The sequence below is a fragment of the Cucurbita maxima genome, unplaced genomic scaffold, assembly GCF_002738345.1.
Source record: "Cucurbita maxima cultivar Rimu unplaced genomic scaffold, Cmax_1.0 Cma_Scf00010, whole genome shotgun sequence".
Taxonomy (NCBI): domain Eukaryota; kingdom Viridiplantae; phylum Streptophyta; class Magnoliopsida; order Cucurbitales; family Cucurbitaceae; genus Cucurbita; species Cucurbita maxima.
In genome coordinates, this window is record NW_019272026.1 from 4,803,836 (window position 1) to 4,820,454 (window position 16,619).

General features: G+C 36.1%; 2 protein-coding genes across 3 annotated transcripts; one reads left to right on the forward strand and one right to left on the reverse strand.

Moving 5' to 3' along the window:
* Positions 1-294: 294 nt before the first annotated feature.
* On the reverse strand, positions 295-3,622 carry LOC111485691 (zinc finger protein VAR3, chloroplastic). 2 transcript variants are annotated; one of them, XM_023132679.1, is made up of 7 exons: positions 3,130-3,622; positions 2,438-2,555; positions 1,986-2,332; positions 1,450-1,566; positions 981-1,097; positions 713-811; positions 295-564 (listed from the first exon to the last, which is right to left on the reverse strand). In XM_023132679.1, the coding sequence occupies exons 1-7, from the start codon at positions 3,519-3,521 to the stop codon at positions 465-467; spliced, it is 1,290 nt and encodes a 429-aa protein (XP_022988447.1). In that variant the 5' UTR covers positions 3,522-3,622; the 3' UTR covers positions 295-464. The 2 variants fall into 2 exon arrangements, with proteins under 2 accessions (XP_022988447.1, XP_022988446.1); XM_023132678.1 differs by having other exon boundaries at positions 295-585.
* Positions 3,623-4,106: 484 nt separating this feature from the next.
* LOC111485692 (prostaglandin E synthase 2-like) lies at positions 4,107-7,696 on the forward strand. Its single transcript, XM_023132680.1, has 6 exons — positions 4,107-4,587; positions 5,284-5,418; positions 5,554-5,638; positions 6,133-6,227; positions 6,567-6,734; positions 7,046-7,696. Exons 1-6 carry the CDS (start codon positions 4,239-4,241, stop codon positions 7,204-7,206), a joined length of 993 nt encoding a protein of 330 aa, XP_022988448.1. The 5' UTR covers positions 4,107-4,238; the 3' UTR covers positions 7,207-7,696.
* Positions 7,697-16,619: the final 8,923 nt, after the last annotated feature.

Consider the following 16,619-nt stretch of genomic DNA (forward strand, 5'->3'; position numbering starts at 1 on the left):
AAAATCCCTTCAGCTTGAAATCTCTTGCTTTTAGGGACCATGAAAATATTTGTTAAACTTGTAATCATATATAAATTTCCCATGCATCGTCCGTTTCTTGTCCCTAATAGATAAAATCAATTTTGTGAGTTCAAAATCACTTCAAAAACATGTTTCTGTATCACTCAAAATCAATTTTACTCATAAAAATTACTTTTATAAGTAAAAAAGAACTAATATTTGAATGATTAAAAGACATATTTGGAAATACTTTTAATTTTAATTTTGACAAAAGGGAGAGAAGAGGAGAGGAAGTTGATCATAGAAAACTTTCTTAATGGATAAAACCTTCAAAACTAGTGGATACCGTACAAATGTCCCTTGGAATTGAAATACTAATAGCCAAATTAAATAATATAATAAATGGAGAAATTACCCAATCACCAAACATCCCAAAATTTTAATCAATTTGTCGGCTTTGGACATCATCTTCCCCTGGGTGACTCCCATAGCTGCTCCTCATACTCGTCACTTGCTCCTCGTTTAGGCCGCTCACCATCACACTTCCGGCAGACCATGTTTCGTCTATAATTCAAAAAGTCACATCTACAGAAGAGCAACGGTTATCAGTATGTAGTTCTTTCTTTAAAGTCGGAGGTTCAAATCCTCGTATACTCAGATTCTCACAATCTCACACGATGTTAGTAAAAGATGCGAGCGAGAGTAAACTTACGAGGGGCATTCCCATTCTCCTGGATTCATTTCCCTCTTCGGGCGATGTTCTCGGCAACGCAAACATTTCTTGTTACTGGCAAAGTTCATGAATGTACATCTGTAGGTAAATGCACCAGAAGAGAACACAGCATTGTCAAACAAGAAACAAATTTCAGTGAATGCTAGAACAGATTGACATGAAAATTGCACGTAAGTGTGGACATCTACTGTGATAGAAAACTAGATCATTATTGATCAAGTGACAGAAGGATAAGTAATGAACTTACTTCGGACAGACCCAATCTCCCTTCTTCATTTCAATTTCGCCGACATCAATCTTCTTCGGCCCCTCGGTTTTGCACTTTAAGCAGTTAACGTTTCTTGAGAAATTCATAAACTTGCACCTATTACAAAACGAATGGAATGTGTAAGAGTTTAAACAACAGTAGTGATACTTCGAACTGTTGCAACAGTTGTTCTAGGCAACGGAACTCATAAGAATATTATTAAGTTTATCAATAATATAATAGTCCAAGCCCCCACTAGCAAATATTGTCCTTTTTGAGCTTTCTCTTTTGGGCTTCCCCTCAAAGTTTTTAAAACGTGTCTGCTAGTGAGAGGTTTTCACACCCTTATAAAGAATGTTTCGTTTCCCTCTCCAATGGATATGGGATCTCATAAATAAGTTCAGCAGAGAAGTACAAATATTCAAAAACCAAAGAATTGTTTTGAGAGCAAGATTGAACAATTGCTTACTCTGGACAGATCCAATCTCCATTTTTCATTTCAATATCATCTGCATGAACTCTTTTAGGACCATCTTCGTTACATTTCAAACATTTTCTGTTTCTCGAAAAATTCAAGAAGTTGCATCTGCAAAAAGGAAGTATTAGTTAGAAATATCAAAAGATAAATGAAGCAGATTTCGGGTCTCGTCCATAGGTCATCCGACACAAAGATGTAAAGCTTAAAGGTAATATGAAATACTCATGAAGAATATCCATGCTTAACATGATCCAAAACTTCCTATCATCCTATGATGCAATGAAATGGAGAGTTGTAAGCATTCACGTCAAGGTCGAGGTCTCTTTCAGGCCACAAATGGGGATAGCAGCCTAAAATTTAAATTCCATCGGAAACGTTGAGGGCATAAGTGGCAAGATTTCTTACTAAAGTAACCTATTCATCTAATCATCTCTTGAATAATCAACCACCAAAAGATAAAAAGAAATTCAAGCTAATAGAAAAGTAGTTCAAAGAAGTAATGAAGTTACACTTCAGATATTACTTACTTCGTACACATCCAATCTCCTCTCTTCATCTCAACATCTTGAGATAAAGCATCATCTGTAAATTTTGATGGTTTTTCTTTTCTTCGGGTAGATTTCGTATCCGCCTTCACTGCTGATGCATCAATGGGTTTTTCACTCAGTTCCAATAGCTCAGAAAGCAATTTTCTCGCAGAGACTTCAACATGCTCTCTACCGGGAGGTTTGTCCCCTCCAGACAAAACAACTGGCTCCAATGCATAGGTCAACAATAATCGTGCTATATCCACAGTTCTTGCAGTTGCTTCTGTTTCCTTTAAAATAACATAAGCTCGACCACAGGAGCCTCGAAGATTGCAAGTACTACAAACCTGTACAAAGTAGATATATCGAAATGAAACGAGTAAACCAAGCCATGATACAAGTGATTCTATCATTTGAAAAAATGACCACGATAATTAAGTGAGACTACATACGTCCCCTTCGTCTAGTTGCACGTAAGCCCTCAATCTCTTAGCTGAATTAACAACTTTCCGGAAGAGATTGGGACATCCATCCTTCACAAGGGTTTGAATATCATCTGTGGACAATGACCTGCACAAAGAAAAAGCAACAGATTCTAATCAAGCCCTGAGAAACGTACTTCCCTACGAGACAAGGGCGGTAATCAATACCATACTAAGTAATGCAAGTGAAACATAGACACTGCCCTTCCCTCCCTAGAACAACAAGGATGTTCTAGGCAGGAATGAGAATCCAGAATCTTAAACTATACGGGCCATGAAATTCTTTCAAACGGGATATGGAGATCAGCTGTGTGAACAATCACAGGCCGGATTACATAACAAATTGCACAATAGATAATAAATCATACAATCACCAGGATTCTAATTTGTGAAAAAACAGGGTATGTCCACTTCCAATGATGAATTTGAGCAATTGAACTTGAACTACGCAATGGCCTTCAGGTATGAACCATCCATTTCCAGATAACAAGAAGTCCCCAAGTTGATTTCAAGCGTTAGAGATTATATCCAAAAACCCTAAAGATTCGTCGCTAGAATACTTTCAGGGGTATGAACCATTCAATCCCAGAAGATGCAACCGTATCAGCTTAATTTCCAGTACACGATTCTAAAAAACATCAAACTCTAAATACAAAACTCACTTGAAAATATCGTAGCGTTCGCGCGCAAAGTTGAGGCAAGCATCCTTCAACACATTCATGTCGTTGTAATCATTCACAGATGTCGTAGTTGCATCACCGCCGCTCCCATCTCCGTTTCCATCTTCTACAGTAGGTTCGACCAAGTAACCCTTGGTCCTCAGACCGTCGACGAAGGAAACCCATTCAGGCCAGGGGTGGTGAGTGAGGCCGGAGTAGGATTGAGAAGCATCAGCGCCGCCACTGCTGGCGGAATCAAGCCCTGTAGAAGAACTGCACTTGATGAAAGATATGAGCTTCGGCGGGAGTCTTCTAGGGAAGAGGAGTGGCGATAGAGCTCTGGATGTAGTTCGGGAGATTGCAGTGCCGAAATACATGAACTTTGGAGCAGACATCACTGTGCTTCGTGGATTCCGGACGGAAACGAAAAGGGTTTTTGCCAGAGGCGTTCATCTGCAGATGGGTTTTAGTAGGATGACAGAGACGACAAATATTATTATTTTCTAAAAATGTCCAAACTTTAGGTTAAATTCTACAAATATATATATATCTATATATATTAATTTTTTATATATTTTAATTAAACATTTCCCTTTAATCCTTAGTATTTCAAAATTTTAATTAAAATAACGAAATAAATTAAAATGGATTCATCAATTTCAATATATTTTAATTAATTTAGATATATCCACTAAAAAATTTTAAAAATAAAATTTAAATAGCTAGATGTTAGTTTTTTTTTAAGAATAATTCTGAATTTTTTTTTATTCTCTTAAAATATGTAATTTTAAAATTTTCAAGAAAATTACTTAAGATAGAAAATTTTATCATAAACTTTTATCTATTTTTTTATATTAAATTTGTAATCTAAATACATCAATCAAAATAATAATTTTAAATAAATATATATGTATATGTATATATATATATGTATGTATGTATGTATGTATGTATGTGTATATATATGTATGTATGTATATATATATTGGAGAGAGACGGATTGGCATTGGCGGGCAGAACCCCACGTAAACCCCTAAAACGTAAAACCATTCTCAATCTTTGTTCTTCGTTCTTCCTGAAAGATCTGCTCTCCCCTTCTCCGATTCGACATCATGAGAAGGTCTTCCTCTATCGCATCCTCCTTCCTCTACCGCTCAATCGGTACCTCTCATGGCGCCGTTTCCGCCTACGCCATCTCCAATCAGCGTCTTCTCCAAGCTGCGCTGTTCAGTTCCAGCTCCCACACCCACCGGCGCTGGTTTTCCTCTCTCCTAGATTCCGTTGCAGGTGGCTCTGCCCGAGCTGCGTCGCTTGGCGTTGTTGGAGCTGTTGCTTCTCTAGCTGCTGCTGTTTCCATGTCCCAGGATGTTTATGCGAAGGAGCCCTTGCGGCAGGAGTTGGTTCCTAAGGAGGTTGTGCTCTATCAATACGAAGCGTGTCCGTTTTGTAATAAAGTTAAAGGTGATTTTTTTTTTTTTTTTTCTTGTTCCTGTTGATCTCTGTGTTTTGATTGATCTTGTTGGTTGATGAATTTGTGTGGTTGCGAGGGATATTGGGGAAGGAATTTTGGATTGGTAATTGCGTTGGGTTTATTTATTTGATGCGACTTCATAAGTTTTGTGCTCTTTCTTCTGCCGAGGTGGGGGCAAAGTTGGGGGATCTCAATTAAGGGTCACATTTACCAATTTCAGGATTACCAATTTTGATATTCTTTTTCTGTTCCCTCCTTATAAGGGCAAGCTTGCTGAACTAGATCTAGTAACTGTGTTAACTCTTCTGTAAACTTTCCTGCTTCCCGATTGCGGATTTCTCTTCTGTTCAGATTAACCGACCATCCTGTCGTTTTCCTTTTGGCTACAATATGAATATATTTTAGGATTACATGTGAGACTGGGTAACGAGAGTTGAATTGTTTATGGAGACTATGTCAAGTGTATGATCTGAATCGAAATCTTGTAATTTTTGAATCTACTGATTTTCATAAACATGGCAAGACTGTATAATAAAGCAAATTGTATGCGGTTTCCAGTATATTTAGGCTTAACCTTTTTACCAAAAATTGCAAATTTAAGATGTCCATAACTGTACTTTTCAGAACCCTCCATATGGTTTCATGCTCTTTTACATTTAATGACGATATCTCACCTTCGATCTCAGCTTTTCTTGACTACTACGATATTCCATACAAAGTTGTCGAGGTCAATCCGCTTAGTAAGAAAGAAATTAAATGGTCGGATTATAAGAAGGTGCCAATATTGGTGGTTGATGGTGAACAGATGGTTGACTCGTCAGGTGCTATTCCATTATTCTCAATGGTCTTTTGTATTTTTTAAATCGCAAATCTCAGTTTTGTCAAGTTTTTTTTTTACTAGCACATTTAATTTGGTGTTACTTATGGACTAACTCCTGGTTATGGCATTACTGAAGCCATTATCGACCAGTTGAGCCACAAGATTTTGTCAGATAAAGATGCTTCTGTCCCTGAAGATGATGAAGAGACAAAATGGCGTCGGTAGGTTTTCAATTGGAGAACCACTTTTCCTAATTTCCGTTCCTTAAATACGAATTTCCATACAACTGAATTTCACATGTAAATTTTTTATTTAATGGGGGGGGATTGTGTATCAGGTCCGGCCACTAATGTTTTTATGATCATATACTTGATTATAGATACACTGGTTGTGAAATAGTTTTAAATTATTTCAATTGTTAAGATTCTGAATAGAACTGCAAAGACTACGTATGTCCTGTTTTGCTACTAAGCTTAGTTACATCTGGAAGCTTAAGCTTAAACCAGATGCATGTTGGTTGTTCCTTCATCCATATTGTATATTTTTCATTACCAGGCAAGTTCATTTCTGATAACATATATATTTTTAGCATATTTGGTCCTTTTTTATCTTGATTTTCTTAATGATAATTGAATTGTTAGTCACCAATTGTATAAAACCTTTGGTGATGCTGTTCATTTGTTTAACTTTCGGCACTTCATGGTTATTGGTGCAGATGGGTAGATAATCACTTGGTACACGTCTTATCACCAAACATATATCGAAATACTTCCGAGGCCCTTGAATCATTTGACTACATTACTAGTAATGGTATGAGCAAATCATGGATTTTTTTTTTACTGAAACGTTCTGCTTAACAAACGTATCTTAATGTGAATTGAGGATTTTTCGACTCCACTTCAGTTTGACTTTAATTTACTCTAGAAATTTTTGTTTATTTGGAGATTAACTTCTTGGTTTGAGAATTCAATTAGGATTTGATGCTCATTCTCATTGTTACTTTATTTTGATTTAGGCTCTTGTTAATATGAGCTTAGATTATTGATCTTATTCAGTTGTGGATTGAAACTGGAAAGAAACTTAGTGACGATTGAGTTTGTTAAGCTACGTATTTCATTCATCTGCTTCTCTTGTGACCCCTATTCTTAGGTAATTTTGGCTTTGCTGAAAAGATTTCTGTAAAGTATGCTGGAGCCGCTGCTATGTACTTTGTGTCAAAGAAACTAAAGAAGAAATATAATATTACCGATGAGCGTGCGGCGTTATATGAAGCAGCAGAAACATGGGTAGATGCTTTGGCTGGACGGGACTTCCTAGGTATGTACTTTGACAATGATGATGATGCGTTTATACACGATATGAACTGTTACACCGAGTTCGAATTTTTGTAGTCTTAAACTCCACCTTCAACACGACTCGTTCTTTTTGAAAAAAAACTAACCAGTCCTTGTTTTCCTGGCCATTTTTCTACTGAAAATGGAACAAGTAGTTATGGAACTTGTATTTTTTCGAAAAGAAGAAAAGAGAAGGAAGTATGGGACGACTGTTTAAGGCTTTCTATTGAAAAGTTGTGTCATTATGTTTCTTCAATGGGATGAAATTCAATGGTTCTTGTTTTGCATTTTTAGGAGGCTCGAAACCTAATCTAGCTGATCTTGCGGTGTTCGGGGTGTTGAGACCCATCCGTTACTTAAGGTCGGGTAAAGACATGGTGGAGCACACACGGATTGGTGAATGGTACACCAGAATGGAGAGCACTGTTGGAGACTCCTCCAGGCTCAGATCCTAATCTCTCTACTATCCTAAAATCTCCTTTTCTGGGCGTTGGATACTCGCTTCGTTTTCACTAGATTATCTCTCTTTTTGGGTACACAATATCTATATGTGCAAATTTTGAAATTCTAACTGATTTTTTTAGGAACCATCTTCATTGTTACCCTGAGAAATGGCGTCATCGACGTCGAAGTAATAAATAGAATACGTTTTTTGTTTTTTTCGTTTTGAAATACTTTGTTGGACAGAGTTGCAAGAGATTGCTGAGAAAACTTGCTATTTGAAGGTGAGCCAGAAATGGAACTACAGAACTCAACAGATCACAGCTATGGAAGTACTAGCTTTTCCCACCAGCCCTTGTTTTCTTGTTCTCTCTTTTGATTGTACTTCTTCATGTGGATGGTTATGTTGAGGACAATAATTTGTTGAAGTGATATAGTGCCCATGTTTTGTTCATAAAAGAAATGAAACAATAATGGTACTGGTCATGGTCATGATTATGATTAGATATGAACGTATAGACCTCTTTGGTTAGGAGTTTCTATGTTGTGTAGACCGTAGATAACTCGTGATACTCATTTCATTGCTAATTACTTTTAAGACGAAATTTTATGTTTATCTAATATGATATTAGAGATGGAATATCTACATATTTTGTTGAAAGAAAATTAGAATACATATTAAGAATGGCATGGGAGAGACTCCACAATTTTTATAAGTACATGATCTCATTATGTTCACTCTAAATAATCTAAAATTATACTTGGACACTGATATTGGAACGTAACGACAAGCCTTATATTCATTTTTTGTAGTTTTGTGGCTTCGTTGGACCGTCGGTGAGGTCTGCCTTTGCCAACCGAACATCATTTGTACGGAATCTAAGCTTGTTCGGCCATACTTGTTGTTCGTGCGTATGTTCAAATGTAGCGACACAACAACGTCATCTTATTGTCGATTTTCAACAACATGATCTATGTATCGTGATGCCATCTCGCGTTGGAACCGACCAATGTATGAGCCTTTTCAGAATTGCTATAATTTATGTTGAAAAATATGAAGTATAAATATATGGCTCGTCATCCCAAAAGGCAAAATTGACAGGGAAAAGGTGAGAGAGAGAGGAGCAGAAAAGACCTCCACCGTATTGATCTCCCGCTCTCTTTGTCAATATCTCCCGCGCCGGTGACACTAATCGCTTATCTTCTCTCTTTGTCTCCACCTAAAACCCTTTTGCTGAATCGCAACTAAGCTTCTAGGGTTTCCAACATCCTCCTTGCGAGAAATCATGGCGTCCAAGTCTGCGAACCTATGGGTTCTGTTGGGATTGGGTTTGGCTGGCATCCTGCTGATGACGAAAAGGCTCAAGAAAGCAATTAAAGAGGACTTTGGAGCGTTTATCGGCAAGCTTCAGCTACTTCCTCCTCCTCAGCCTGCTCCTCCTAAAGCTCCTCATCCTCTGACCGGTCTCACCTTCGCCGTTTCCGACGTGTAGGCTTCACAGTATTTCATTTTTCGTTTTATCATTATTGTTATTGTATATGTCGTCGTTGTTCTCGTTGTTGTTATTTCTGTCGTTGTTTTGGCCGTCTTTTCTTTCGCGTACATGTTTGCGAGCGAGTGGGGGTGCTAAACAAGTTGAAGGAAAACGCATCTTGAGTTTATTTATTGGGAAAATTCGGTGTCGTTGGTTTCCTCGTGACAAGTTAAGTGCTTTGCGTTTCAATTTCTGGACTGGACTTCTTCCATTTCCCCTTCATATTTGCATTTTGGATTTATAAAGAGGAATGTTTGGTGAATCTATGAAAAAACTAGCGTTTTGGAGATTATGATATTTTTGTTTCAATGAGGATAAATGTTAGAATCTATATGGTATATGTCATATTAATATGTTTAACTGCCGCGAGAATCCCATAAAAGTGATTTGAAGTTTTGGAAATAATCTGTTTTTTGTTAAGGGGAATAAGAGAATGTTATAGATGATTGTCAGGCCATCCTTTTAGTTTTAGATATTAAGGAGTATCTGGCTAGAGAAAACTAGGGGAATCTTAAGTTTAGAGGCCATGGGAGGAGTGTTGAGATTTGACTCATTTCAATCACTCTATTTGAGTTTCTATGTCAAGACCTTTCTTTTTTATAATTATTAACATTATAGTTTTTCTCAATGTTTGGAGCTCATTTTTTATTACTTTTTACTTTGTTTTGTAAGCTCTTTTTGTCTATAACGTTTTGTGATGAATTCACAATTATACGTGTTCATTCTCTCTACACGAGCCCTTTCTAGTTGGTCCCTAAAATGGAGGATTTATATATGGTAATAACCAGATTTGAAATTGAAGGACATGTGACTGGGTTTGGTCATCCCGACTGGGCAAGAACACATGATGCAGCTTCTCGTACGTCTCCAATAGTTTCTGCTCTTGTTGAAGGAGGAGCTACTTGCATCGGAAAAACTGTTACAAGTGAATTGTCAATGAGGTAAATATTTTTCTTCAATTTTTTTTTTTTTTTTTCTTTTGTGTGTGTTCAGTTTTCTTTCTTAGGGTTGAAATGGAAGTTCATATAAACAGGAACTGTTCATTTAGTTTAGAGTCAAAACCATATTTTTCCTATTTTACAGTAATTTTGAGAAATATTACCCTATTACCTGCTTCTCGTTTAATCATTTGTTATGATGATTGAGAGTTGCATGATTTTCAATCTAAGAGTATTTATTTAGTTATATTTAAATTTTCTTAACCTCAGCATCAGTGGAGAAAACAAGCATTATGGCACACCCACAAATCCTGCATCGCATGCCAGAGTTCCTGGTGGGTCATCCAGTGGAGCTGCTGTTGCAGTAGCTGCTAATCTTGTTGACTTCTCTTTGGGTGAGTTTTGAAAATAAATAAATAGTAGGAAAGGAAACTTTTAAAGAATCACTTGCCCTGAAGTTAATCATTCATCTCTAGAGATAGGGAAGCTCTTCCTTTTTGCAATCCTAGATTGCACTCTATCAATACAGGACTGCAAAATGTTGCCTTCAACTTTTTCCCTTAAGGAAGCCTCAAGTGATTAAGCAGCAAAGACTTAACCTTGAAGTCAAATGACTGGCCAACTGTTTCCACCTATTTAGCTTCCCCCTCAGCTCCAACATTAGCTATTCCCCCTCAGGTCCCAGTTGTTTCAAGGATTTTATCGTGCATTACTTGGTTAATCTAGATTGGAGGTCTTTTAATTACTCCCTCCGAGTAGGAAAGGTGGTATCTTGTCTCCTTGGTCTTTTGGCTGTTTTGTTCAGCAAAGGTTTCTGTTTCTTATTAACAAAAAGAAAAAAAGACAAATGTTTTTATGTCAGCATGTTTTTCAAATTTCAGTAGTTATTCTTCTAATTTTATTTGTCTTGTGACTTTTTTTTTTTTTTTTTTTTTTGCCTCCTTGCAGGTATCGATACAGTTGGTGACGTGAGAATACCTGCTAGCTTTTGTGGCATTTTAGGGTTTCGACCTTCACATGGCTCTGTTTCCCAAGTTGGAATTATATCCATTGCAACAAGTCTTGACACTGTTGGTATGTACATCAACGTTTTTGTATGCTTGTTGTCTAGCTATTATTGGCGAACTCACTGAGATTCATGAGCCATTCTGTTCACTTTTTGGATAAAAAAGACTTGTGATTACCTTTGTCTATCATTGAGAAAAGTGAAAAATGGCCCGGAATCCATTTTATTACAACTTTTTTAATAATAAAAGAACCTCACATTGAAATGCGATTGCCCTTCTATACCTAAAACTTTAGCAGCATCTCCTCGGTAACGACGCAAAAAAGGATTGTGCGATTTTCTTTTCCTCTTTTACATAGAGTGAATTCTTCCCCTAGTGCAGTGTACACAAGGCCTGCAAGTTTAATAACTAAGAGCTTGGTTCTTTTGGATGAGCAGAAGCCAGCTCTTGGGTGGGGATTTGAACCTCTGACCAGGGTCGAGGGTACATGCTTGCTGCCAATCCTTCTTTTTATGATGGAAAGTTCATTGGAATGTAAGATCATGACCATTTTTTGGAACATAAGCAGTTCTGTTCTTTAGGATAATCATTATAAAAAGTTCTGCACAGCTAAATTTAAGACCAAATTCAATTCATTGCTGCTTTGTGATATCCTACTTGAAATGATCATCAGTTTACGAAAAGCAATCAAGAGAATACTTTTTAAGTTTGGTGGTACCTCGTGTTCTTCTTTCTTTCTTTGATAGTTCTTCCGTTGTGCTTTTCAGTGGAGTAACTTTGTTTCTCCTTAATGGAATCATTTTTTACTGACAAGATGTTCTGTAGTACTCATCCATTTAGTTGTACTGTTGTTACTTGTAGGTTAAAAAAATAGTAAATTTAGATGATTTAGGGTACAGATTATGCATTTTTTCAGTTTCTGATTTTTTTTTATAAGTCCATTATTAGTTTAATCATTTATTGTTAGAAAGTTTCATCTGTCATTAATTATTAGAGAGTTTTTTAACTATTCATTACTTTTCATTTCATAATATTTGGAGCTTTTACTGTTATCTTCAATTCGTCTTTTGGTTTGGGGTTGGGCATCTTGTCTTCCTCCTCTTATAAAACTTGTTTGATGTCTTTTTCTCTGGGCTTCTATTGTACTATGACAGGATTGTTTGCCAAGGATCCCAATGTCCTGAGTCGTGTTGGCCATGTGCTTTTGCAACTTCCATATGTGGTTCAACGCAATCCTAGACAAATTATTATAGCTGACGATTGCTTTCAACTACTGAATATACCTGTTGACAGGATTACTCAGGCAGTGACCAAATCTACTGAGAATCTTTTTGGCAGTATGTTCTTCTTTATGACCTAATTAGATACTTATGCATCTCTCTTTATTTCCCAAAGAATCTAAGTTTCATTTTTTGTTTCACTCTTAACATAGGACAAGTGTTGAAGCACGAAAATCTTGGAAGCTATTTGAGTTCTAAAGTTCCAAAATTGAAAGAGTTAATTGGGAATAAGACAAATGGAAATCTGAATTCTTCTTCAATTAGAGTGCTGGCCTATGTGATTCAGACTCTTGAAAGGTGTGACTCCGATCTTTATTGATGTTGGATCAACTTACCTGATGTTACTTTAAGTACATGGAACAAAAAGATTCTAAAGCTTGCCTTTTGTTCTGCCATTCTCAAGCACCAGTCTTCTTTGAATCTTGTGTATAATTGGAAGAACGTTTTCCCCCTTATTTTCCTTGATCTGATATCATTCGTGGAAGACTTGTGATCTAGCTTGTTGCAAACTTATTTTTACAGGATTGAGTTCATTGGCAATCATGGGGAATGGATTGAATCGGTGAAACCAGATTTGGATCCTGTTATAATGGAGCAATTAAATGAGAAGTTGGAGATATCAAATAGAATGATTGAAAACTTCAAGTCTGTTAGAAATGAAATCCGTATGGCTATTAACTCTCTTTTGAAGGTAATCTGTAAATGAAAATACTTTAGTTTACATTATTGCAGCATTTAGCTTAGATTGTGTAAAAAATGAGAAGTTTTACAAGTTGGGAGACCATTCTTCTTCTTATCTGCTGTTTTTTTTTTTTTAATTGTTGACATCGGATTTGAATAAATCTATTATGTGATAGCTTCATGCTTGCAGGGTTGGCAGCTGTTTAGAAATCATTAGGAAAAATGTAATTTTTTCCTGAGTTTTGAGACCTACAAAAAAAATTTCATTATTCCTCGAGGTTCTTCCATTTAAAAAGCAATTGATTTAGAATTTGCTGTGGTTGTAGTTTTTTCAATGTGATTAAGAGAGTATAGTTAAAGAGAAGATTTATGTGTCCTATACTTCAATACTTCAGACACCTAATTAATTTCTTTACTTTATATTCCGGTCATATTTCTCGTTTTATGTTTTCATTTATATATTGACAGTATATTTCCTAGTTACTTTTGTTGGTATTGTTCTTGCCCCATTATTCTTTGAGACTACATTTCAAGTTGATTAGCTTGATTTTGACATAAATTTTTCACTTTGCTTAGGATGATGGAGTTCTAGTCATCCCCACCACTGCTGATCCTCCACCAAAATTAGGTGGAAAGGATTTTTTTTCAGAAGAGTACCAGACTCGTTTGTTTAGTTCATTGAGCATTGCTAGCATATCGGGTTGTTGTCAGGCAAGCTTTCCCCCACTCTCTTCCTGCATCTTCATCTTCTTCTTTTGATTTTGTTTTCTTTATTTATTAATATTTTTGGAGGTAGGTTTTCTTTTTCGCGAGAAATTTCCCGCAAATATGATCTATGTTTTTGCTAATTTCAGGTCACCTTGCCACTGGGATTTCACGATAACTGTCCTGTATCTATTTCCTTTTTAGCCAGGCATGGGGCAGATCGCTTTTTACTAGATACCGTGCATACCATGTATAAGACTTTACAAGAGGAGGCTGAGGCTGCGTCCAAAACCAAGTTCTCAAAGAATTCTGTTAGCCAAGAACAGTCGGCTGAAATTGCTAAAGAAAAGGTATTCTTAAACTGTTAGTAAATCACCTTTCTTTTGGGCCTTATGGTTTCTGCTGTTCTTTAGACTCTCTATTTTCTATGCGAACATATCTTCATGATCTTCGGCTTTATTTACTCAAGCAACCCATTCGTTGCGGATGTACATGATTTCTGCTGTTGTGTGACCACTTATGATCATTCTTTTGGCCATTCCCTGTCCCCTTTTACCAGTCTGTTGGATGTTTTAATGATGAAATTCGTGTTACAAATGTTTTGAAGAATTCTCTGATTCAGTTCTCTCTCTTACTGGTGAATAACTAATTTCTGTGGGTTTAAGAAGTATAACAGGTAAATTTTAGGTTAAATCACAAAAACTACCCTTAGACCATTGCAATTTGTTTAAAAAATACACTTATTCTTTCAAAAGTTACAATATTATTCTTGACCTTTCATAAATGTTTCAAAACTATCCTTAGAGTAAATATTCGTTTGGGTGTTGTTGAAATTGGGACATGGGATTATGTGATGATCACCTGGAACGATGTGGTGTGTTCGAGTCCCAATTTTCATGCCACATTCCAACTAAAGTATTTCAAAGGTAGTTTTGAAGCCATTATGAAAGATTAAGGTAATATTGCAACTTTTGAAATAAGATGTTTCAAGTGTAGTTTTTTTTTTTTTAATTTAGCCTAAATTTTATGTGAATGTATCTGTTACCTGCTGTTAATCGTATTCAAGTTAGTGTTTAGTAATGTATATGCAACTGTAACCATTTGATGCCAAGCTGAAGACCGACTAGCATATATGATGACCTCCTCGCTGTCATGTTAAATTGACTGTGATGAGATAACGAAATATTTTCAATTATTTCTTCAAATAGTGCCAATAATAATTTTGATATAATCAATGTGCATGTCATCAGCTCTGTATTTCCTGCTTGCTCCCCATAGCCCCATCTATCTTTCTCGGTAAGCTTAATAGCATGACAGTTTTTTTTTATTACTTACTATATTGCTATAGTTTCGCAATAAAGCTAGAGGTTATTCATAAGGCTCTAGTCTCTAGATTTCACTGTAGAGTTTGCAATACAAAATCCTATTTAATACTTATCCCCATAGTCTTCCTCTTTGATAAATCTAATCTTACGAAGAAAATGTATATTTTCTGACTGCTTCATACGGTGACTGCAAATACTTTTGTTAAGGCATTAACTCTTTGCTTAATGTTTAATTGCGCACATTCATGTGATTTTGGAATTCCAGGGCAATCAAGCATACAAAGAAAAACAGTGGGAGAAGGCTATTGGTTGTTATACCGAAGCCATCAAACTTAACAGCAGAAATGCTACATATTATAGTAACAGGGCTGCAGCATATCTAGAGCTTGGACGGTATATTCATTTTTTATCTTTTTATTTTTTTCTTTTATAAAAATAATGAAGTTTCCGTTTAATCTCTAAACCATTTCCTGTAGGTTTATGATCATTTCTTTCTGTCCTGTGTCCTTTCAGGTTTCAGCAGGCAGAGGCAGATTGCAGTAAAGCTATTGACCTGGATAAAAAGGTGATTCGTGTAGGAAACTTTTGTGCTGTGAATAAGTTTTTAAATGGTTTTCATATGTTCGTTTGTTCCTTACTATTAATCAGAAACCTTTGAAATATCCTTTTGGTCTGTAATTTGCTCCTCTGTACATCCTGCTGCCTTCATAGTAAATAATAATGTGTTATTAATTAAAATAAAAATAATGTTGTTTGAAAAATTATAATTTGAATTTGTATAGCTTGTTTTTGCTTTTGTGGCAACCTTACAATTCCATTGATGACTGAAACAAAAGGAGGTTGAGAATCTACTTACTCCTTTTACCCTTTCTTTCCCCTATCCTTGTTAGTTTACTATCTGAACGAGTTTCAAAATTTTGGATACAACCCTTGGCCTGGATGAATGTCTGGATAATAGAGTTATGAACGGAGGCATTTTTTCTGCTAATAATAATAATAATAGTTTAAAAAAAAGAACTCCATTTGACCTCCATTTCAGTGAGATTAGCATTTGACTTCAAGCACTTCACAATTTCCTTAACATTTCCCAATCTTGTCCATCTTCCAGAATGTTAAATCCTTTTTACGAAGGGGTACAGCGAGGGAGATGCTTGGTTTTTACAAGGAAGCAATTGAAGGTAAACTGTTTCTTCTTGTTTGACTGTATTATTTTATGGCTTCCTGAGTGAATTTTGCCAAATTTCTCACAACTGTTCTTATAGATCGTGAATAAGTTGTTGAGTTCATATTGGAATATCATATCATCCTACTCTTTTCTTGACTGCAAATTCTCCTTTCGATTGGTAACTTCATTTTTAGTGCAAATCTAACAATCAGTAGTTGATGGATTCGCATTTCGCACTTTGGTCTACCGCCTTTGCCCTAAAATATTTTTTTGAAGTTCCCTGATTGTTTGTTTTGATGGTGATATTTTCTGCAGATTTTAGTCATGCCCTTGTTCTTGAACCAACAAACAAAAGAGCATCAATATCTGCAGAGAGATTAAGAAAGCTGTTCTCAAGTTGATTCAGTAAGTGAGCAATCTTATTGTTCTCTGCCATGAAGACCTATACTTGGCAATGGGGCACTCCCACCCACACAGTCGATCTTGCGGTTGGTGGTATATCTGAGAGTGCTCCATTTGAGAGCGCATATAGAGGGAATAATGTTATGCCCTTGATTTTTGTATTTTTTTTTTTTATTTGGAGAATAGGAACATTGATTATTATTTTGCGAAGCCGTGTAATCCAATTTTGTCTCCAACCTTTCTCAATGCGGATTATAGTTATAACAGAGCTGATGAATGGTTGCAATACTTTTATGTGATTGGTGAGAGTACTTCAAATATTTTTGGAGTCTTCTCTTGTATTCTAGCTCAAGTAAGCATTAATTGGCCATAGAAATTGTTAGGATAGT